General features: G+C 35.3%; 3 protein-coding genes across 5 annotated transcripts in view; 1 reads left to right on the top strand and 2 right to left on the bottom strand.

The window, feature by feature from the left end:
- LOC135685467 (uncharacterized protein C6orf118) overlaps nucleotides 1-8,230 on the top strand; it is a 13,145-nt gene extending 4,915 nt beyond the window's left edge. For both annotated transcript variants that reach the window (XM_065201425.2, XM_065201424.2), the window contains exons 9-12: nucleotides 1,050-1,157; nucleotides 2,070-2,123; nucleotides 3,023-3,084; nucleotides 4,265-8,230. In XM_065201425.2, the coding sequence (XP_065057497.2) occupies nucleotides 1,050-1,157; nucleotides 2,070-2,123; nucleotides 3,023-3,084; nucleotides 4,265-4,316 (276 nt within the window). In that variant the 3' untranslated portion in view covers nucleotides 4,317-8,230. The remainder of the gene's footprint in view (nucleotides 1-1,049; nucleotides 1,158-2,069; nucleotides 2,124-3,022; nucleotides 3,085-4,264) is intronic.
- On the bottom strand, nucleotides 1,151-24,637 carry LOC135685472 (transcription initiation factor TFIID subunit 13). 2 transcript variants are annotated; one of them, XM_065201433.2, is made up of 6 exons: nucleotides 24,514-24,637; nucleotides 23,092-23,167; nucleotides 19,337-19,434; nucleotides 17,228-17,326; nucleotides 16,190-16,288; nucleotides 1,151-1,784 (listed from the first exon to the last, which is right to left on the bottom strand). In XM_065201433.2, exons 1-5 carry the CDS (start codon nucleotides 24,571-24,573, stop codon nucleotides 16,217-16,219), a joined length of 405 nt encoding a protein of 134 aa, XP_065057505.2. In that variant the 5' UTR covers nucleotides 24,574-24,637; the 3' UTR covers nucleotides 1,151-1,784; nucleotides 16,190-16,216. The 2 variants fall into 2 exon arrangements, with proteins under 2 accessions (XP_065057505.2, XP_065057504.2); XM_065201432.2 differs by lacking the exon at nucleotides 1,151-1,784 and having other exon boundaries at nucleotides 14,962-16,288; nucleotides 24,514-24,636.
- LOC135685568 (fibroblast growth factor 13) lies at nucleotides 5,049-9,282 on the bottom strand. Its single transcript, XM_089112860.1, has 2 exons — nucleotides 8,040-9,282; nucleotides 5,049-5,768 (listed from the first exon to the last, which is right to left on the bottom strand). The coding sequence occupies exon 2, from the start codon at nucleotides 5,738-5,740 to the stop codon at nucleotides 5,234-5,236; it is 507 nt and encodes a 168-aa protein (XP_088968986.1). The 5' UTR covers nucleotides 5,741-5,768; nucleotides 8,040-9,282; the 3' UTR covers nucleotides 5,049-5,233.
- Nucleotides 24,638-24,775: the final 138 nt, after the last annotated feature.

Genomic DNA, 24,775 nt, shown 5'->3' with positions numbered 1-24,775 from the left:
AGCACGAGATAAAAGTTTTATCACGTCAGAAATTACTGCGAATGGGTACATTGAGACTGAATAATGAATACCTTCTTACATATGACACATTGGTAATTAGCGACGACAAGATTTTATTGAGAGACCCAGATGGAGAAGCAGAAGAAGACAAATAAGAATGTGAATAATCGAAGACGTCATTCAGCCGCCAACTAGAAGTGAAATGATCCCAGCTTTCCCAATCTCTTGGTCCAGAATTACAATAGGAGCATTTAGTTTTTTCTTTGCAAAGACCAACCAGTAGTATTATTTGAATTCAGCTTGGTTTTTTGGAGTTAAATCTGCACAGAAGTTGGAGATAGCCTAAAAAAGGCCACCGAAAGTTTTTTAAGTGTGAACTGCGAAAAGACCTAATAAACATTTTCTCCCGGTTTAGTGAACTTCCGATCTAACGAACTATTTACTGGTTCCCTTCAGAGTTCGTTATATCGGGATTCCACTGTCTTCGACTCAGTTCTAACACTGGGCTTCACCACCATCACTGCAAGACTTTGTCAACAGAAATCAATTTTTGCAAGAAAAATAGCCAAGTTTGAGTTACTTCAGCTATTGGATTGCCAACCTATCGCCTTTTGAATCAATTTGCTTTCTCCTTATCAACCAGATGGGAAGACAAAGTCAGGGGAGAGATGTTCCGTTTCTTTTTCCCTTTTTGCTTTGTCGTTCGAAGAGCCTGCACAAAGGAGCCAGCTTCTCAAACACTGTTTTCAAACTCAAGTTCAAGGCTGCCACGGAATCTCAGAAAAGCACATTGCCATAAAATAGTCCCAGCTGGCAGCATCTGAGGCACTCTAATAATTAATGAGAAAATGATCTTTATATTCGCGATTTCGTCCGGAATTATAACTTTGCCAAAAAGATAAATGTTCCCTCAAGTAAAAATACTAATTTGTCCCAGTTTCATGCCTGCAAACTTTGAATTTCACCTGGTCCTACTAATATAATGTCACCTAATTTTAGTATCCAACCTAAGTTTATGATAATGACTTTCTGGTTTATTCGAATTTCAGATCGAACAGCAAATAGAGACCTTGGCAAGTCTGAAGGAAGACAGAAAAGAGAACTATGTTCCCGTCATCGTGTGCCAGAGAATGGAACAATGTATAAAAGAGACAGAGGTAGGCAAATGTCAAAAATCAAGTCATTTCTAATGCAAAAGATTTCTCGAGATTACTTAGACAAAGTAAAGGGTAAAAGAGTTACATCAAGATTAATAACGAAATCTACCGTTGAAATCCATTTAAAAATTCAAAGATTTTCAACATTAGACAGAAAATGAAAATGACAAGAAGTATTTAAGATAAGCATTTTCAGAGAAAAGGCTAAAGTGCTTGAAATACTTTCGAGTATTTCCATTTAGGATTTTGTTTTTAAAAATCCATTAAGAATGGATATAGTATCTAAATCGCCCACAATTCCTACATCATGACCTGTCAAAATGCTTTAAAACTGAGATTGAAGATGATCGAGTTTACAGGCTTTAATCTGTGCAGATCTGATTTAATCTTTTCTTGGTTCATTAACCCCTGGATCACAGTTGTACGATGCTGTGCGTTCTACTCCTATCGATAAACATTGAAAATTCTTTTCCAAAAATGTATTATTAAAGATATCTGGTATAATTAGGTTTTGTATGATTTCTTTGCCGTCAAATCTCTTCCAATTATCAAAACAGAGGCGTTGTTTGGTTTCTTTTATGAAGTTATCAGCAGAATTTTTTGGTCATTCATGTTTTGATCTTGGTGCTGAAATCGAATAAGGTGACGAATTATCAACTGAATAATTGATAAACATCAATTTCAGGTTTTTAAATGCTCTTATTTTAATGAGACAGATATGCCGTTATGATGTATTAAGAAATCTTATTAATCATTCACGAAAGAAAAAAATTATAATCAGTTAAGATGATTAAAGCTTTTAATCATTTGTGGATGGAAACGATTTAATAAGCAGCTGTGATCTTTTTCCCTTTTAAAAAAGATTCGCCTTTCATCATTTCTTAACTCGGAAATCTTTTCCTTTCGACCTAGATTGAGATACAAAAGATTTTAAAACAGAACAGTTTTTTGGAAAACAATATAGAGGTAGGCAAATTTTGTTTGGAAGAAATGAGGTGATAATTAGCTTTTATATTATCTGGTTTGTTGTCGATGGTACAATACCCTCTAAGGATCTGAGTTCTGAAGGTCTTGAAGCAGAGGGAGCAAATCGAACAGAGGGAAGAGATCGAATAGAAAGATCGACGTAATTATTTCATAAGATTATATTTCAGTGCCACTAGCATTTTCCCATTATTAGATACATACCAGAGAATGAGTATTTGAAGTGATTGAAAAGAACAGTTTTACATAAACAGTTACATATGACATGTTAATTAGTGTGGACAACAATACAGGAATACTCTAGGTCAAAACTGGGTGAAATTAATATCGAAAATAGTACAAGATTTGGCTCTATAACTGGGACTGTATTGAGCCGCTTTGAGATCTATCTAACGACCTAACTAACTGCTTAATTGGTTGCTTGACCAGACCAGAGTTGTGTGGTACTTCTTTGCAGCGATGCATAAATTGTGAACATGGTGAAATTCGCAGTCTACACTCATTTGTCTCAGTCTACACTGGAATTGCTACAATGAATAATTAGCTAATTGATTAGCTTCTATAAATATTGGTTGAGATTTAGAACCCGGATCCAGGTAGTGAGAACAAGACGAGGCCATTTAACCTCATTATAATTGCGGCTTAAGACAACCTAACAGAAACCTTTCCAACACTTCGACCGTTTAACGGATGTCCCTTTATCCCGCAGTGATTAAGATATTGATATCAGATACATAAGACAAGTAGCAAGAAAGTTGAGAAGCTGGAGTGTAGTGCTTTGAAAAGGTCAATGGAGGCTAGTAGCAAGGGTCGCCAGATTTCGTCTTTGGAATTTTATAAAATCAATATTAACAAAAGTATACTTAACAATCATATTTTAGAATTTAGAAGCTGAACTGGAGCATATTCTCGAAGAGCAAGGAACAAATGAAAGAGATACCAGGTACAGAAAGAAAGTTGAAATATTTTGCCAATATGTAGGGAAAGCAGTAAGCATATAATTCCGAGTTTTTTTTCATACGAAGAAACAGAATGTGAAGGATCTAAGGGGCTGAACAATTGTAAATTTTGACTAGAAATGGGACGTTTTGCTACGTTGAACAGCTGTGATCAAAGTCTTTTAAGGCGCTTTTGAAGTGGCGAGCTGAGATGCAAATTATAAGGGGGGTGGAGGGGGGTATTATGGTGAAGAAAATCGCATGCTCGTACGCTTTAATGATTGCTATTCAAGTTGGGATTTAGAATGCCGGGCTCGTAATATTAGAGATTGCTTGTTGGAAAATTTATTTTATCCAATATAAAACAAAGATGATTTTTTTATTCATAGTTCATAGCTTAGCGTAATCGTATTTGATGTTTTCTAATGTATTTTCCGACATGTGTAAGTTGAATGAACGGAAGAATGAATGAGTGTGTGTAAACTGATGCTTGAAGCAAAAAGTACACCTATTTACAGATGGATGAAACAGAGAGAAGAATTTAGGGTGTTTCCAACTTACTCAACTTAAACATCATTACTTCACTTAATCCATATAACTCTGTGCAATGGACCATATAACTCTAGGAAAGTCGTATAACGTAACGTATATAAATTTTGAAGAAAGTTACAGCATGGCCTTTCCCTCTAATGCTTAGAAATATGCATCTAAAACGCACTCGAATCTGGCTCAAATGTTACCTTATCTCTAGTCCAACCTTACTTACCAAAAACTGGTTAACTAAAAATACCGACTGCTGAAAGATAAAAATAACCTTTTGATATTTATATATATATAATTTTCCATTGAAGACTTTTATGGAGAGCTCGATTGCCATATTAGAAATTCAAGGCTTTGAACAGGGCATAAACAACCAAGCTAGCTTTAAAATGTGCCTAACGGATACAGAAATTGGAGTCGATGTTGGCTTGCCAGACCTGCAGGCTTAGTGACTTGGCAATTTACAATTCTTTTTAAGAATTCATCAGTTGTCAAATGAATCACAAACGAAAAAATATCGTTTAATGACATTCAAATATTTTGATTGATAAATTTTCGGGAAATCTTTGTTGGTATTCAGACACAAGGAGGCAGTGGTCAGGTCCCGTGTTGAGATTTAATTTCTTATCTCATTTTTATTTTGAGGATGCTGTGGATGAAGATTAATTCTTCAAAAGTCATAGATTCAAAGGATTGAAGCTCATTGGAAAATCAATCGCGGTTTAACCCTACAAAAGACTGAAACAAAGCTGATTAAATCTGGCGTAAGAGAGTTTCTGCAATTTTGTCATTAGAAAATGGGATGAACCAACTGCCAAGATATGGGATACAATTTATAGTTTTCTATGTAGCCGAATAAGAATGTTGTTTTGCAGTTTAATAAACTGATCTTATTTAATTCTAAGCGGGCGCTGGCCGGCAGATTTACATCGAATTAGGGAGAAAAAGCACACAATAACTGATTATGGTAAATAAATGAATAAGTAAAGTTAATGCTAAACGAACAAGACTAATATTTTGCTTTATTCTCTTATTATGTTAAAAAGTTGAATGTTATTGAATAAAAATCTTCCGAATGCATTTAGAATGATGTCCATTCATTCGCCCACTGCTTAGTTTTGTGAAGATTGCAACTGTTTTTAGACAGGATCAAGTTAAAGAATTGTTATCCTAAAACCTGGGCTGACAATCAGGTATCCATTTTTTGTGAGAAAGAATATGTTTTGTCGGTGTGTATTCACTGAAAGTCGGTCACTAAGAAATCGTATTTACTGAAAGTCGGTTATTTTATAATATTAGGCTAAAAACTGCTCAACAAAGAGCTGTTTTAAGAAAACTGCTTAAAAAATGGCGCAAGAGAAATCTGCTTAATGCCTTCCTTTCGCATTTAACCAAAACCAGAGAAACTTATTTTCAGAAATTGGCAACCTTGTCAAATAATCAAAAGATGTTTTCAGATGATTGATTGGTACAAAGTGTTTCGTGTATAAGCTGAACATTGACAAACAAAAACTACAAGAATGAAGCAACTGGTTCAAATATCTTACATTATCTAGGACGTATTACTAAAGTTAAAAGAGGGGGGTTGGGCGTTCGAGAAATCCCCCGATTCTATCAGTTTATCTCCCACATGAAGTGTCCATTATCACCAGGCAAGACACCCTGCTCATTAAGTTCTAACTCTCCTCTTTCATTCACGATCAGACACCTTGGCTCTCCAACATACACCGAGTGATATGATTCATAGATGCTAAAAAAATCAGGCCCTAGAGATTCAATAAAGACACACTGTCTTCCTTCATGGCCTGACGTCTTCAGGTTCCCATCAACACCAGCGGACAAGTATAGCTCTGCCTCAGTACCCCATATTGCCAGCATATCAGACCCAATTGACATCACTTGCAACGCTGTGTAAGGACTCTTGGGGTCTTTGGTACCCATCACACTGCCATCATCCCGTATCTCTAAATAAAATCCTGTCTTAGATTTCAGCCGCCTGCGTCTGGAGTATTTTAGTAATTGCAACTTAATCAGTTTCTCGATTTTATCACTCGGCATAGTACCATTGTTGTTGTTGTTGGTGACGATCTCGCTATTTTGCTCCGTGAAAGCTCGCTCCATTAGTACCCTTGCTCTTTTCCTCTCTGATCTGAAATTCAATATGAGACCGATTTTATAAATTTGCGAATAGATTAATAAAGAAATGGCGAGCGGGTGTGTCCAAACCACAGAATCCCTGGTAATGATGTGTTCAGAGGATATATAGGTTTGGTATAAAACGCTTGATTATACAAGATATTTTTCGATTAAGGCATGTAGAAAAGCGAGGCTCGATACCAGCGTATATAACTATAACAATTAACTGTGGGTAGGGAAAAAAACGACACGAAGCTTCAGTCTGCTCTAGACCAAACCAGATCAGTTACCTTTTCCATCGCAATTTAATAAACAGCAAAACTACTTTGCATTAGAAGCAAATTAGAGTTCATTGGCACAAAATCTTGTTTCGTACAAATTCATATCACCTTGGCCAAGAAGGATATACGTTAAGAAAATAGAACTTAAGAAACCAATGTTTTATTCTATGTAGCGTGAGTATTGAATGCAGAAAGTAGAAAATGGTGATTTACATTTCAGTGTTGCCCCTAACTAGGGGCATGGGGCCCTATTAGGCTCTTCCTTAGGCTTCACAACTGCAAATAGGTTTTGTTATTTTCAGAACTCCTGTCAGTGTTTTACTTTTAATCTTTCTTATGCAAAATACTTCCCGAATCGTTATAAAACCAAAGTAAAAAGGACACAATTGTTAAGTTTAAGTTCAGTGAAAAAAAACATCTTGAATATATCAAACCTACTGTTTTGTCAGGTTTAGGGAATGTTCATCTTATACGGCAAGGATAATTTTTAAACTACTTTTTAAAAACTGTAGATTTTTGATTAAATTTTTGCCTGGAAATGAAGTCGTTTAAATGCCATAAGAAAAAACTTTGACTTTGATTTAGTATAGTATATCAACACTCCCACCAGTGATGGAACAGCAACATCAGTGGCCAATGTGGCACTAGAGCATCGTCATCGCTCCCTAACATAGCGTTGGTCTACCACAAAGCAAGATATGGTATTAAGAAACAATGTCTTTCGTGTTACCAATATGTTTTATATCTTTTTGTTGGGGAACAGGGTTGGAAAGCTGTAGCAATAAGGGGGAAGAAATAGAAAAGTCAAAAAGGAGAAATAATTGTTTGTTTCGGGCTAAATTGCCAGGTATTGTTGACAAAGGCTGGGCATGGTGTGGTGCCTTTGAAATAACACATTGTATGGTTGTTTATTTGTTAACAAAGGTTTAAGAGGCCAATTAACACTTTCCCTAACACAATTAACACAACCTAATTTTTTAGCCACGTGTGGGTGCTTTTTGGGTGAATATTCAAGCTTGGCGGCAAATGAAGGTTGTCTCACTCACTTTTTTGGCAAAAGAGGCCTGAATACCTCCATAGAGCGTAAAAGCTAGCAATCGCACTGCTTACACCCTATTAAATTAAGTACAAATTAAGAACAATCCAGCCTCCAAATTTCTAAATAATTAAGAACAATCAGCCTGAACTTAAATTTACTGGTTCTTACAAAAAAGGGTGTACTGGGCCAGAAAAAAAAGCAAAATTCACCGTTTTTGCCCCACTATCTGAGAATTTTCTTTATTTCTCTTCAAAATGTCAATGGTCACAAGTCAGTCTGTCAGTCACCGTATCACTGAATAAACTTCAGATATCCTTAAAAATGCCGCGCGGACAAATGCACAATTGAAGAAGAGGCTATACAGTTTATTGTCACAATGCCCCGAATTCTAATGTAACAATGGCGAAACAATTTCCCACGGTAAATCTTTTTCAAGCCAAAATAAATTGGACAAGGTTTAGACAGGGCAAGTATATGCAAAATTTTAAGGGCGTTATTGAAATTCCTATTGTAAAAAAATTCACGATTCAATTTAAAACTAGAACGAATTCACATTCAAATTTCCCAAAGGGGGAGCTTACAGCCAAATCTTTAATCAGCTTTGTAAATCCATTAAAAGGATTGAAATTATTAACACTTTGATTAATTTTGTTGACAAAAGATATAAGAAAAGAGATTTGTTATGATCTCTGGAGCTATTTCCAAATGAAACCCTTTTGCTAGGGTCTATTGACGAACCCTTGAACGGCACTGTATTACAGAGGCAGCGAAATTGTTCTTCCTTTTTGGGAGATGGGTTTTGTTGTTATAATTTTTGTTGTCTGAACTTGACCCCGTGTTGCACGCAGCACAGATCTCAAAGAAATTCAAGTGGTCTTTTAACAGCAATCAGACTATTATCGGTCAAAATTCACGAAATGGAATGTTTAAAAATGAGAGCACAAATATTGAGATTCTGACTTACGTGTTAGGTGCCAAATATTCCCATTCCACTTGTTTTCGCTTGTTGCTTTAGAAAGCTTTTTGCTGGGGCTGTCAGGTTGACCTACGATGCCAGTACTACAAATCTCCGAGCTCTGTAACAGGATAGGGCTGGATTGGAAAGCAGCGAATTCGAAAAATTTCAAGCGAGAACCACAACAGGCCACGATGAATGTCAATGTTCAAAAAACAGCAATCCGACAACAAAAGATGACTTGATTAAGACAATCAAAAGTTCACCACTAAGTCAGCTGATCAGAGACCTGGTCAACGCTGTTCATTACCAACTCCTCAAGTGCATTTGGGCAACAGCACACGCAAAACAGCGAAAAACTGATACACTTTGACCTCGCTTTACCTGCATACCTGAAGTTGACGAGAGCGAAATCCCTTGTGCCGCGTTTGTTTTTGGAGAACAATCAGCTCGGTGAATGGATAAATTTCAGCCTTATCCGTCTGCAAATAGGTTGAAAAGGACTCCTGCTATACAAGCGAAGCTTGACAGAGCTTCTAAGAAGGCCAAATCTCATTCAAGTAAATCACGATTGAAAGGCCCTAGTAACTTCGAACAATGCTCTACACAGTTTACGCCCATTATTAAATCGATTTGGAGAATGAAAGGAAATTCCATTATCTCCTACATCAACCCAAATGAATTTCGTATTTGCAAATATACACTTTTTTCTTTAATGGAATGGTAAATCCTTTAAGTAACAAGAAGGCAAAACAGTTCATGTCAAAACATTCTTAAGAAATTGAACTGAGAGGAAGACATCTATCCGTTAAGCCTTGTTCGTGCGACCACTTTTGGTTGGTTCCAAATCACGTGGAAAGAACTTGAAGGAACATAAATTCAGCGTTGCTTACTTTGCTAATAATCAATAAACAAACATCTAAACAAAGATATTTCAAAATATTACACAGATAACGGAGGAAGCTAACGATTTGCTGTTCAGCTGCCCTTAAACAGCTGTCAAAACAACATTAAATCAATTTAAAACAAAACGCTTTAAAAAATGTTTTACGACAACGCACAAAAATACACATGGTAGAATTTGAACGCATAATTTTATAATCTATGTAGTGAAGAAATTTTTTGATGCGTATTCTTCTGTAACATTATTGTAATTATACCCAATTAAGCTTTTTGCATCTTTTGTTGCTACAATCCTTGCCAAAAATAACTGGAACGCCTTCCCATTGCAGCATGCAAACAAACAAAGCAAGTCTAAAACTACCTCACCAAAATATCACTGCCGCTTCAAAAATTTCGACCCCCACCCCCTGTACAATGTTGATTTATTTTTTCAGTACTTTCATACAGCTTCCAGTGAAAATTTTTTATATTCAGCCTCAAAACAGTCGAATTGAACAACATTGTAATGGGGGTAGGGGGGGGGGATATTTTTCAAAAAAAGCTTCAGCTTTGCACAAGTGTTTCAACAATTTTGGCAAGGATTGTATGTACATAATCTAATGCTGAGAATATACATGAAAAGAGATGTAAATGAAGAAATTAATGAAAATAAAGTGTTCGATGGCGTAAAGGCGCGATGCTCGATTCGTCAACTGTTGCCTGATTATTGCATAAGCTTGAAACTCGAACCAAATAGGAAAGAAATTCGAGCATAGAAAGAAATTATTATTGTCTCAGTATCTGAATAAACAGCAAAATATAGCCATATTATCCATCAGGAAAAGCCTGTGGTAGATAAATGAAAGTAAGAGAAGGAGGCAGGAGGCAGGAGGCAGGAGGCAGGAGGCAGGGGGGTACTTCGAAAAGGGTTTGGTTGTGGGACCCCCTTCATTGACAAAAAGTGCATCCTTTTTCGCAACTGCTTAAACAAGACCTTAAAGCCCAGGGACGCCGGAACGATCAAGAGGCAAGGGGGCAGGCGTGAGTACTTGTTCCTTCTACTAACTGTGATTTTATTTCGATCTTCTGTAGGTCTCTTGAAAATTGGCTTACTTTTGGCATAAGGAGGAGGTCATAAGGTTAATTTTACAAGTTTAGAGAAATTTCGTCATGAATCAAGCACTACACCCATTTTCTTATAAGAAACTGGCTATAAGAAACGAATGCTGAACAGTCGGCAAAAATTAAGAAACTTCAGTACTCGAAGCAAAAAAATTAATAAACTATTAAATCGTGATAAAACTGAGAACAACAAAATTTTGTAAAATCCAAGAACATGATTGCTTAGTTGGCCTAGAACTTATAACATAAGAGATAAAAATATACTTCCCACATGTAAATACAGTTTCGGAACGGAAGCGAATCTCGCGAAATGATAAAAAAGATCACGAAGATTTCATAACATCATTCATGACATCACAATCAAAAAACTCTTAAGAAACAGTGAGTATTGAAATTTCCAGAACATTAAGAAACTGGAGTACTCAACATCGACCATTGTTTCTTATAAAAAAATACGTGTACAATCAGAATTTCATATGAATCTCTCTGATTATTACAATTGACTGGTTTCAAGGGCACATTAATCAAAAGGACATTCTGGCCCCACTTGCCCCTCCTATCACAAGACAACAGGGGCGGTTGACCTCCCGCGTCCCCCATCTCCGGCGTCCCTGTAAGCACACAAACGACAAAGAAAATAGAAAGAGAAATCACTGAGCGCAAAGCACTGAGAAGTAAATCATTTGTTGGACACATTCAATTTGTAATAGCAAGCTACACATAGCCTGTGCTCCAGACCCCTAACTTTAAAGTTAAAATTCTCTACTTTCAAGTTAGGGGTCTAAAACAGAGGCTAGCTACACATTGAAAATATGATATGGAAATGCTGCAACGAAAAGATAGACAAAAAAGCCACAAGTTAAATAACCTTTAGTCATGTGAATAAATAATGATCGAATTCTGACTACTAGCTATTTGCTCTGGAAGGGGGATTTCTGTTATTTCAAACTATAGACATAAAGGTAGAAGACAAAAAAGCATGCCCACGCGTAGCCCCTGCAGATCAGTTGGCAAATAGTTTCATATTCCGAATTCACATACACTCAATTTTTTAAGAAACTGGGGTTGGGATTACCACATAGATTCTTATTTTGTTGTTGATTTCAGTGCTAAAAATTACTTGCCTTATCGGTATTGCGAGCAGTTTGTTAAGGGATGATTAGTACAATGCTGATTTTCTTCTAAACGTTTTTTTACGTTTTTTACGTTAAAAATGAAGAGTTTAATACCTTATCGAATGTGATCCCGGGGCTAACTTCAATAGGCAGAGGACGGGGCTGTGTCATTTTGAAACATGGAAAAAACTACACCAAAAACTAGGCAGGATAACCTTAAACTTAATTTAAATTTGCAAAAATCGAACAAATCCAACAACTAAAAGAAAACTAAATACTTACTTTTCTTCTAAATACCCCAAAATTTTTGTTGGAAATCAATCCCAAAATTTAAGATCATGCGTCATTTTACTAAAATCGAAGCCCTAAAATTTATTTTCAATTTGAAAAAGGTACCCCAAAAATGACACAGTGTATGTGGAAGTTACTCCCCCCACCCCCGGGACTATGATACAACGCTGACATATTTATTAGTCCGTCAATCCTATAAACGTATTTAGAGACCACAATAGATTTCTTTCGGTTGCCTAGTCAGATATCCCAGATATTTTGATAAGGCTAACCACAGCGATGCACAAACAAACAGGAAATTGCATACAGGCCTTTCTTCGATAACTCCAGCAACTCACAAACAAAAAGCATGTGATGTCTGTTCGTAGCAGGCAACAGACAAACAAAATAAACATATTTGCAAGGAGAAGAATTTTGGTATCAGATCCATCGATCAGAATATGAAGAATTTAGGGATAACGTCCTTGGTTAAATTTATGTTATAGGGACAATTTGATGTGAATCTGCGATTATTATACTTGAATGATGATTTGAGGATAGCTTTAGGGAAAAAAGTAGTAATTTTGGGACAAAATTTAGGATAAGTTCCTATTTTGGGGAGAATAAATGCTTCACCTTGAAAATATAGGGACAATTTGTTTGACTGTGTAAATTTTGACTGGAGGCAACATGCAAATTTCAGTTATTGTTGCTAAAGAATTTGAACATTCCCGTCCATATAGGCGACAACAGTCTTTTTCATACAACAACAAGACGCTAGAGTTTATTGACCATTAATTTTCCACAAAAGGAAGTATATGAGAAACAAACAGCCGTGATAACCCAGTAAAGAATCTAAAAACCGAGGGGCAAATCACTCTCGAAAATGGTGTACGAGATTAATAATCACTACTGATTAATTTGTGATTGAATCAATTTTGTGTGTGATTAATTTGATTTTTAATGATAAAAGTGATAAATTTTTTTATTAAATTTTGATTTTTTGGAAACTGAATCATAGATTCAAAAGTGCTCTCAAATAGTTTCATGTTCAATAAACATCGTCAACGATTTTGCAACATACCATATGAAATTGAAAAAGAAAAATTAGCAGTTTAGCACAGGGGTGGATCCAGAAAAAAATTGACCGTTGCAGATTTGCATACGAAAACGGTGCAAAAGTTTAATAACATTAACAACTAAAAACATAGATATATTTTCTGAACAGCAGCATTAGCAAAATTTTAAATCAGTATTATAGGTTGATGACAGTAGTTGTTGATCAGTGAAAAACAGTGAAAAGTTGTTGATCACTTTGAATGAGACATTAAGACAAATGCATGTGCTCTTTTCTGTGGGCCGTCAACTTTCTTCTTAAGAATTTAAATATGCATCAAAAAAGCTATCTTTCCTGGACATAGATGCATTAGCAAAATGGATGCAGTTGTTGATCACCTCGTGAAAGACATTAAGACAAATGCATTTTTTCTGTTCTGTGGGCTGCTTTTTTTGTCATATGAATTTAAATATGCATCAAAAAAGCTATCTTTTCTGAACAGAAGCATTAGTAACACGGATGCAAATTGCCTGGAATGAAAAACAGCGAAAAGTTGTTGATCACTTTGAATGAGACATTAAGACAAATGAATGTGCTCTTTTCCGTGGGCCGTCAACTTTTTTCGTGAGAATTTAAATATGCATCAAAAAAGCTATCTTTTCTGAACAGAAGCATTAGTAACACGGATGCAAATTGCCTGGAATGAAAAACAGCGAAAAGTTGTTGATCACTTTGAATGAGACATTAAGACAAATGAATGTGCTCTTTTCCGTGGGCCGTCAACTTTTTTCGTAAGAATTTAAATATGCATCAAAAAAGCTATCTTTTCTGAACAATGATTTTTTTTTATTAATGTAACTCATTATTCTTGAGAGCGTACGTGATTTTAAGCAGTGATTTGCCCCTCGCTAAAAACCTTCTTGGCAACAAACAACACACTTCGTACAAAGATTTTGCTGTTCTGAAATTTGCAGACCTTTTAGAAGTTTTTGCTCACTTGTGCTAGGCCATCACTGAAGCATTTAATCTTCTTTCCTAAACCATACTTTAAAGATGTTATCAAGAACTTCCGAATCATTGGGATCGAAAATCCTTGACACTTCTCAACTACTTGTATAGTTTTTAAAAAGTAGACCTTTAGGCCCAAAACTCAAACACATATATTGATGTTACTTTTATTAGCTATCTTCAACACGTTAAACAAAGATTTTACGCATCTTTTCTTTTAACTAGGATCCACGTTTCACATTCAACATCAGCACCGGTCCTTGCTAAAAGAATGCTAGAGGATTTTAGTTTTTTTAATACGGATATCATGACTCTCGAAATAAACAACTGAGAAATCTTTGCAGAATATTTATTAAATGACCAAAATATAGTATTCAGAGAATGTCCCAAGAAATTTATTGTTAAAATTGCCATAGAAAGAATTTTGTATATTTTTCTTTCCTTTTCAAATGCTACGACTAACACATACTTCCAAACCCTTTTCCTTAAAAAAGTTCACAGACAATTCACCTGAAAACTATGTACGTCACCCTGTAAAAAATCACAGAAAAGAAATGACACTAATTTCTATTCTGTGATAAATCATCTTAAGTAAAGGGAGGATGGGAGGGAGTGGTTTAATACGGCCATGTAAGTAGACGTTAGTGTTCAGAGACTATTTGCAGTGCCTGCATTTTCAAGTGCGGGTATGTAGGATTAATCAGAATTATATCGTCTAGAAATCAGATGAGCGAGATGTGACATTACAATGTTACAATCCCGGACAAAATTGTGGAGGAAAAATGAATTTTTTGCAATCTTTCACTTTATGTTGCCTCTGTAATTTGCAGTTCAATAATTTCTCTTTCAAAATCATGCATTTAATATTGAATTGGGGGTGGGGGGAAATTTTTTTTCAAAGGAAAGAGAAAATATCAACTTTTCTTTGAAAAGTGTCAACTATTTTTGCCCTGGATTGCAGATTAAGACATTGGTAAATGTATGTATTACATGAAACTTACAAGGGCAAAGAATATTTCACATAAGATAAATATGCAAGCACCAGCAAGTGATCGAAGGGATCTAGATGAATGCGTTGTCGAATGCCAGAGTCATGAAACTGGACAGGAGGATTAAAGAACGTGCATCATACCAAGGACACAAGTGTTCGCCATTGCTTCAAAAGTCAAGTAGACCAGATATCAAATTCAGTGGATGATTTAAAAAATATCAAGGGCACTTTAAGAAAGGTTAGGGATAGGATAAGGGTTAGAAAAGAAAGAAGGAAAACGCACAGTGTATGCTGGAAACGTGATTCTTTTAACCTTTGCTTAATCAAATTCCGTTACTTGTCGGCTAATGATACACAATTTTTGGAACTCCAGTATCCCCTCACTTTGTGCTTATGTTTGCAACCCGTCCGGAATCGAGAAACCGCGTTAATAGCTTCTCTGCTTTTTTCAAGGTAAAAGAAATAGCACACTGAATAACATGTTAATTCGCCGTGTCACATACGTGCATTAAAAATCTCTGCTTAACTTTACAAGGCAAATATCAACTTGAGTGAAGTAGCTTCAAAGAGAATTAAGTAAGAAGTTAAACAGTTTTTCCTGTCATACGTCCAAACAGGTCATCAGAACTTACAAATCCAACAAATGCTAACCATAAAACGTGCTAGGGAATTTGATATGGATTGATATGATAACGAATGGAGTGGTTCTCACATTAAACCACATTAAATCATTTGCTTGTTGAACGTTGCTCTTTTCTAATATGTGATTCACATAATGTGAGAGGTCACTCTTAGGAAATTCGACTCAAACTCGAGGAAAGTGAAGATAAAATGAACTGTGGCTAGTGGACTGAAGGATATCGTAGTTTCAAAATATGTTACAACAGTTGATATGGCATCAGTGCTAATGATGCATTCAAGAAAACCTTATGAGACTCGAAGAGGATCAGATCAGATGGGTATTCACGTTCACATCCAACGTGTCACTAAACAGGAAGATAAGACTAAAAATCCATGAAAAATTATCTAGAGATGAAACAACATGGTAAATTACATTCAGAGACACCTTTTTTGTCCTTTTGTCAATCAAAACTCTTGGTAACAATTATCAACAAAACAACTGGCGTTTGTCCTTCAAAAGTTCTTAAGATAATCCAAATAGGATTAATGGGCATCTGGATCAGATTTGAATGACTCAAAATTGGGCTCCATGGTGTGAATCTTGAGATACTACATGATTATGGAAGTGGAAAGTCTTTAACCCTTAATACAGTATACACTTAATCTAATACAGTAAATTGAATTGTCGCAACACCACTCTGAAATGCGAAACTCCGAAAACATCTCTTTCTCTTTGACCGATTGGCAATGTTTTCCAACAAACTGCACGGCAATGATTGTTTCACTTGAAAACGTCCTGTTACTCATGAAAAATCCAGATTCTTCCAGAAGGCACATACAACTTGTCACAATTCTTATGCAAATAGAAAAGTAAACAAAACCCAATAATGAAAACCGCAACGATGAAATTCCGAGCTGTTTTTCACCAATTATACAGATTGTCGAAAATCATCTTCAAAGTCCTAATTTTTACATATTGCTTTCAGAGTTAAATCTCTTTGTATAGGTCCGTCAGCGCGTTGCATATGCCTCAAAGCAATTCGTAGACTTCTATGGCATTGAACCAAGCTATACAAATCAAACAATTCAATACCTTGTATGTTTACATCTTGCAAGTTGGTCATTCCCCATAGCTTTCAGCATCAAATGCCTTTCTTGCTTTTTTGAGTTCCTCGTTCATGGTTAGTAGCTCCTACAAGAATTTAGAAAAGTAACAACGAGTTTCTTATCAATTATCAAATGGGAAGTGAGAAATTGGTACAACTGATTTGTGTGTCAATTGAAGACAACACCCTCCCTATCACAAAGAGATCCCCGCTTACAAAGCACCCTCCCTAAGAAAGAGATACTCGTTACACTCTGCATACTAAAAATTCAACACTGAGACTTCTCTATATTCTCAACTAGAGGGTCAAATGTTAATGGATTTCTAATTCTAAAACTTACATCAATAGGACAAGAGCAATGAAAGCAGTCTTGAGGGAAAGATAGAAAGGACTTTGTAAGAAAAAATATTCGAACTGCTCATTAACACCTTAAACTGAACTGTTGTCAGATGATTGCACTTAGCGTGAATCTCGGAGATACAACTTAGATCCGTCATGTTCTATACACAAAAAGCATGTACTGCACTTTTGGACAGACCGAGTTAATTGCTAGTTCTTAGAGCGTTTTCTTCAAAATTCCAAAGCCAAAATGAGAATTTTTGAAAAATCTGAAATTTAATAAACCAAGTTATACAAATCAAGTCCCTAAACCACAAGTAAGCTGAAATACGAAGAAAAATAAGTTCCCGGTAAACCTGGGTAACCAGAAAATGAATTATACATTGGATGAGCTCAAACTAGCAAGCCTCTTCTTATTAACTATTTTTCAAAGGCTAAATGTAACAAAAATCGAGCAATCTCCCAAATAACTACTTCAAAGTTATCAGTTACAAAAACTGAACGGCACCACAAATGAAATATGATTTGGTGGGCGACTTGGGTTGAAGAGATTGGATTTCTGGCTTGAAATGTCTCGCCATTGATGGAATTATACATTTTATTACATCTACAAATCCATTTTCCCTTTCAAACCGTGCTCAAATTAAATTTCTCAAGAACAGAAGCGAGATAGATAACATACAAACCTTGACTCTAGCATATTTCTTTGGGTCTCTGCGAATCAAAAATACGATATCTTCTACATGAACACGACCTTTTTTGCCAATCTGCATGGCTTTCTGTGTCTACGATACAATTTACAAATTAGAGAACAGGCGTTTAAATAGCAGTTTCTTTATCAATAAACTTGATGCCTTGTCAAGGCACTGCTTAAAATACAATATCAATTTAAGAGGCTGAACATTTTACGTTTTGTTAGCGATTAGTATCAAAAGCAGAAATAAACAGAGCAAGCGAGTTTGGTGCATTATTCAAAAGTTGCCGGTATTTTGTAAGTTTTTTTAAATGAAACTGTGCAATTCTTTCTTAGAAAAATTGATACTTTAAGCCAGTATGTCTAGGAATCATCTGTAAACGGCGTCTTCAAAAAGCTAGACATAGAAGGCTATGCTCAAGTGGAAGATGGTTTTGTCCACGGATTTATTTCACAACCTCACACAAAAGTTATCATTCACTTTTTAATATGTTAAAATTCTAACTGCCTCGTGCCAATAAGTGCAATGCTTTTGGTGAACTATACTGCAAGTTGCCTAAGCAATATGATAATCAAAACAGTAAATAAATGCGAAGAATACAAATTTTACATAAAAACCATGCTCTAGAGTCTATGCTTGTCGAGTTTCTATGAGATTTTCATATTTCAACATTCACATCTCAAATAGTTTCTGAATTTATCACGAAATAAATCACTAATCGTAAACCATAAAATGTGTCCTTATCGGCTGATCACTGGGATGGCTACAGCCAGAAAAACCGTAAAATGGATTTAATGGAGACAGAAGGGCAGATGTTTTCATTGTATTGTAAACAGGAAGAAACAAGATGCATTGAGACTCTTAATGGATACTTAAGAACTATATATAAAAACACATGTTTTGAAGAAATGGTAAAGAAAACAAGAGAGACATGCAATATGCAAGCTGCAACCATAATAGCTCCATTAGAAAAGACTGGCTTCAGTTAAGAATATGGACAAGCTACACCAAATGCTGCTTTGACTATAGCTGAAGCTTAATCGAGTTGTTTCCGTGTTTTGCTTCAAAATTTTAAGTGTCTATAAACAAAACAATTGAGCCAAATGTAATTACAAAAAAACATAGGGTGTTTGATAAGGCTTACAAATCGAATCTGTTACTTGATTTTTGCAAAATATAAAGCATAAAAGACTTTTTTAGTTTGGCTGCGAAACAATTTAAAACATCTAGACTATGATATACTCAAAGCAACTGTGGCAAAAAATAAATTTGCTGGCAGAACACTTTGGGCAGCATGTATGTGACTGAAATTTTTGTTTGCTTCTACCACGTAATCTGAGCTTTCTAGGTCACCATGAAGATCATCCCGCCTTAAGAAAGAGCGATCGATGTATTTTTTTAACAACATGTTACGAAGATGACTTTGTCAATTAATTCTTTTCAAGTATTATTTTGCCGAGGAGACGCGCTGTCTTCACAATCAACAGACTGAACGAAATTGGAATACAAACTGTGAAAAGGCGGTATAAAAATAACCTTTTAAACGCTGATGCTGTTAGCGGTTTTCAATATTTCGATTTTGGATTTCCAAAATACCTGATTAATTTCGAAGGCTCATTTTCTATAGAACCCGGTCAAATTCATCGTGACTATCCTTAGCGCTATTAAACTGCTTGCTTTGAAACCTCGCTTGTGTAGATGTAAGATCAACAAACTTTTAAGCCATTTAAAGAAAAAACGGAAAAGTATGGTTGGCAACCTACTGAGAAGTAAACACCGATATTAAATTTTTTGATTCTGAAAATTGCCAACCAAGCGTACAATTACTGCGATCAAACCTTGGCACACTAATATCAGCGTAGGGTCGAAATCCACCATACCCTAATCCTGCTTACATCGATGTTGGTTTACCAAAAAACGCCATAGAAAATAAAAAAGTCTCACAGTAGAACTTCACTATTCCGAACTCTGTAGGACCAAGAAAAAGTTCTAACAGCAGAAACCTTGAAACTTTTTTGAAGGATCCTAACAAAAATAGGTCATTTTGGAATAAGCCTGTTATGTGAACATTTTAATTGTCTAATTTCGAAAAATACGAACCATTTCATTGATAAATGCGATCAACATGTCTTCTAGCAAGTCCACAGATTCAGTGTAAGGAACTTCGTCATCACCGAAGCCATACATCATGCACCGTACTAAAAGAATAAATAGACAAAAAATCAATTGCAAAAAGCATTCAAAAAATTACATAGGTACGTGAAGGGCTGATATTTACAGAAGAAAACTCTTTGGGAAGCTATGTTGGGTGAATATATCAGTGAAATAGGAATTTCGGAAAAGTTAATTCTTGCACAAAATATATACTTTGTTTTGTTTAATCTCTCATCTTAATTTTTTGCAAATCCTGCAGAATTCTTTTTTTTAACAAACACTGAATTTTTTTATCAACCAGAAGAAAATCTGTCATGTCTTGAAACTGCTTATTTATCTAAAAAGATTTAGAAGAAGGCTGACAGCAGAGAATACCCTTTAATTCTTTGAGTAGGAAAGGAAATAATGAACAAGAGAGAAAACCAAGTTTATTTACAAAGATCGAACATTCACAAGAGAGTCAAGCTTCTTTAAACGACTAGGAAGGACTTGCGGAAAGTGTACAGACGAAGGAAAGTGCATGGGACAGTGCCAGAAAAAATGTACCAACACCTTTGCATTCCAGTAGAGGGGCTAGGAAGAATTCTAATTATGATAGCTAATTGAATATTTCAAAAAGAAATCAAGTTATTTTGCAAGGCTAAATTATGGAGAAAAAATTTCAATTGGAAATTTCGGTACATATGAGTCTAGTAAAATAATATGGAAGTGATAACATTTATGGCTTTCCTTGGACAATAAAAAGGAGGAAAAGATTTGACTACCAAATCTCATCAAGTAAAATGTTTTTGAAAATGTTGTTTTAGTCTTATGATTAATCTATGAGCATTAGTATAAAATAATTTCTCAGCGTATTTTCTTAAAAGTCAAAACTGATGATTTTTTGAAATCAGCTATTACACATAGTCTCTCCAACATGTTTTAGCAGTCAAATATGTATCAATCAGGGGCGGATCCAGAAGAAAATTTGACTGTCTCACAATCCAGCTGAGGGTTTGGGGTCCTGAAGGTGCAGGGGGGTCACAAGCTGAAATTGCTAATTCAACATCATTTTTTCATTACAAATTCTCTGTTTCTTTATTGTGCTCTTGATGATTACAGGCATTGTAGTTGCCTTACACCATTATGTTTTCCAGAGAGACATAAAATGTACTCTTAACATTTCTTTGCACAAAAATGATAAAAAAGGATTAGTAACTAGAATAGAAGCAAGAAAACCCAAAAGTACAATGATATCAAATTATGAAAGTAGGATAGCAGCAATATAGAACAACTATAAAAGAGCATTAGGAAAGGGACTTGTTGAAAAAAAACATAAAAGAGTGGAACAATAATACTATTTCTAGCAAGTGATAGAGCACAGAACAGAATAAGAAATATTTTCCCATTGATGCATATGGAGTTTGAGCTTTATAGACAGTTTCCATCTGTAGTGGATTTAATGTGAGATTGAAATATAACTTGCATCAGGCATTGCTTAATAAATCTACATTAATACTCATAAAATTAACTTAAAATAATATTACTGCTGCTTGCCAGGTTATGAAACACTAAAAACATATATTTATTGCATTGCTGTTGAACACTAAAAACATATAATGCTGGGAATCCAATTTTAATCAAATTTGTGTTGAAATGAAGTCAAATAGGACACTCAAGAATATTGGTTGTAGTACAAATAAATTAGATGGAATTATTTTTGTACATTTTGAGTAATCAAAAAGTTGCTTTTGAAAATTTTTATAGTTTCTCTCCAAAGGCAACTCTTTCATGAATTGCAAATGATAGTTCATAAAAGGCAACCATTAGCTGCCAATTCTTTTGCTGATTAAACACAAAAATTATATTGACTCAAAAAGCTTTTTTGAATAGAAGTAGACAATGGCATCTCTGAGGGTCCACTTTTGTCAGGTATCAGAATAAACCTACATATCATTTCATAATACATATCAAAATAAAAAAAAACGTACAAAAAATACATGATCATTTGAAAGGGAAAATGGGTCAAAAGAAGTGCTGATTGTTTTTAAATTAGAAAGGGGAATAAATTGTAGCCCTAAGTAAGATATTTCAAAATACAAGCATATGAACAATTGAAATATTTGCTTAGATCACAAGAAAGATCACATAAATTCATTCTACTACATGGTTTACATAAGTTAACATTACAATGTCATTTCTTACACTGTCTCTCAATGGCAAGAGCATCATTCACCTCCTTTTGGGTGTTTCATCATATCATTTCAGGAAATTAATCTGCAGGCAGAACCACCAGGGAGAGTGTTGGGACCAGAGTCAAATTATTTGGACCTAACTAAGCATTCATAAATGAGAAATTGCTACAAGCTTTTTAATTAAAATCAAACAACGTCTCTCAGAAACCCCCTTCAGCCATCAACCCAAATTTTATGTTGCTGTTGTTGTTGCTTCGTTTGTTGATGAAATTTAACCAAAGCAAAGGGTAATATGTAAAAAATTTCAGAACTACTGTAATAAGCAGGCTGTACAAATTAATTGGCCTTGAATACCTCGCTGCAGCTACCCTCTCATTGACTGAAGGCTACACAACTACGCCTTTCTTTGAAAGAAAAGAGGCTGCAAACTTGTCAGTTCAGTGCAATAAAGTTGACAACCCTTTCAAGTCTTGCTAGTTCTGTATGTTTTAACTCAGCTGACCCTCGGAACTCCTCTGCCTTTATTAGTTCATCCACTCTTTGCAAAAGCTCAATTTTAAGGTGTTTACAAGAGAAACAACACGATTTTCATCACAAATTTTTCACACATCATTCAATGCAAAATGCTGGGTTTGCACTGGGCTCCTTCGGGGTGGTGGACAGCAAGATGAACTTTACACAACATACGTCTCACCGATGCCGCACAATCGCACAATTTGATTGGTGGGATGATGCCTGTGCGAACTTTAAAAAAACCATCAGTCTCACGGATACCCCGAATCTGACTACATTGGATCCCTGCGATTTCCCCGATATCATTTTTATGGATCCTTGACTTTCGTATGATTACGTATACTGACTGAGACACTGAGACCAGGCCAACTACAGTAACGATACTTTGCACTAAACAAATGGTTATTTTTTGCACACATCTGAAAATCTGACTGTCTTACGTGCAAACGGTGAGACAGTCTGGATCCGCCCCTGGTATCAATCATATGAATTTTGTTTATTTAATTTCCACCACACCTTTGACATGCAATCATTGCCAAACGTACTTGGAACACCTAGCTGCATGCATTGTGTTTTTATATTTTTCAATTCTTTTCTCGAATACTCCTACTTCCACATCCCCTTCCCCTCTAAACAATGTTGATGATTTAGAAAAATGTCATAGACATCACAGGAAGAAATCTACTCCAGAATCAACTATGTTGTTTTGTAGTAAACCAACATTGTTCAAAGGGAGAAGGTGGATAACTAAAATTGCCCTTGAAAACTGACGTTAGTGTACCAAGACTTTTGATAGGCTTTGCGTGTCATTCATCAAGTAACTCTTCTTCATTTAAACTTTTGAACAACTGTCAGTCTAAAATGTGAGTCTTCTCCATTTGAATGCTATTTTACTTAAATATCTATCAATAAAAGAATCTTAACTCCTTAACAGCAATCATATTTAAAAATCTAGAGCTCATTAGCAAATTCAGAACTAAAGTTGCTATATCGGAATACACTAAAAGGGCTTACATTCTTTTCGAAAAAGCCGCTTAGATTTTACACTTGACTCTGAAGATGATCCTGCTACTTCATGCTCAGCTTCATCCTAAAAAAGTATATAAAGAGCAAAAGATAAAGTATAATGCTATTTATAATGTTTAATATGACTAATCTGTGTGGTTGAACATTGTAAGAATTTTGAAGAGTAATCATGATGATCAAATAAAGATGATTTTTATTTTACACTTAAAAACTTAGGAGTCTGTATTTATAGCAAGAATTACAACTCACAAAAACATGACAATGTTCACATTTCTACACTGGTTTACACACTTCATCCAAGTATGCAGTTGCAACAGATTTGAAAAAAATATCATAAAGTTTTTAGCTTGAAAAAGGAAAGTGTATTCAATAGAACATTTGTAAAATAATCCAACTAATCATTTCATGTATGTATTAGCAAGTATATTTCTGTGATTTAATTTAACTTGACTGACACATTCAAATAAAACAGCAAAACCACTGGCAACAATCTTAAATAAAGATTTGAGCCTTAACGAGACTTCTAAAATCTAAGCAAAACTTTGAAAACAGGTTTTGTTAAACAAGACATGATAAAATGGATGATAAAATTTAGCAACAAAAGCACTAAAAACTGTGTTTGGGCTGATAATTTCATAATGTCTTGTCTTTCATACGGCTAAAGCAACAAGCATACAAGTGTACATTGGCCTTGGGTATATATACTTTGTTTTGGTATAGTTTTATTCTCACACGCTACAAGATAACCTGAAGTTAGACATAGAGAGGAAAGGTTTTTCCTTTGCGACCCTGCCCACCCTACCCATATCTATGTATTTTCAGGTGTTTGCAGGCATGTTAAATTTATCTTTATTTTCTTCGTGCATAAGTTAAAGGCCGTATGGCTTGCAATTTTTGCATGAACAAGGTGTTGCTAGTTGGCAGAAGAGGGCCATTGTTCTTCTTCTCAACCCCCTCAAAAACAGTTGGGTCTTTATTTATGGCCGTCTTTGCAATTGGCGCATCGACAGCCCAAAAATAAATGGTCCAAATGATGAGAGAAAGCCATCTTCAGTCTCATGATTGATAATTGGTAAATTATTCTGAGGACCATTTTACCCTTATTTTGCTAACGGTTTTTGTTTGGTAACATGGAACAAATATTAACGATCATTCATGCACCATTTCTCTTTCTTAGAGGTGGTGCAATACTTTTGATACCGTAGTGTACTCGAATATTTCTGATGCTGTCAGATAGGGCCTATATGATACTGGTCTAGCTGACCTTCCACACAGCAGCTGTGAATTAAAATGGCAGCCGCCAAACATCTTAGGAAAACTCCCTTATTATGTCAACTGTTAAGAAAAAAGAGAATTGTTGTTTTTAACATAAGTCGAATAGTAAACAAAATAAAGCAAAAGTATGCATACTAAATTGAAGATATCTTCATGAACTTCTTCACTTTCCTCTTCAGCCATTTTGATTCCCATTTGGTTGAAACCAATAAGAGGTTAATTCCTCCACAGAATCATTCCTTCAAACTGATGCATCACTGATTCGCAATTCGCAGTTTCAATGCTTGTAACAAGAGCGGGAAAGTCAAAAGGCCACCCGCCCCCACCCTAACTTCGTGAATTCAGACACCAATTATATTTTCATTTATATAAGAAATTTAAAGACGAATGCCCATTT

Source organism: Rhopilema esculentum, chromosome 15, assembly GCF_057945365.1.
Source record: "Rhopilema esculentum isolate cy_ngs chromosome 15, ASM5794536v1, whole genome shotgun sequence".
Taxonomy (NCBI): Eukaryota; Metazoa; Cnidaria; class Scyphozoa; order Rhizostomeae; family Rhizostomatidae; genus Rhopilema; species Rhopilema esculentum.
This window is presented reverse-complemented; position numbering and strand designations above follow the sequence as displayed.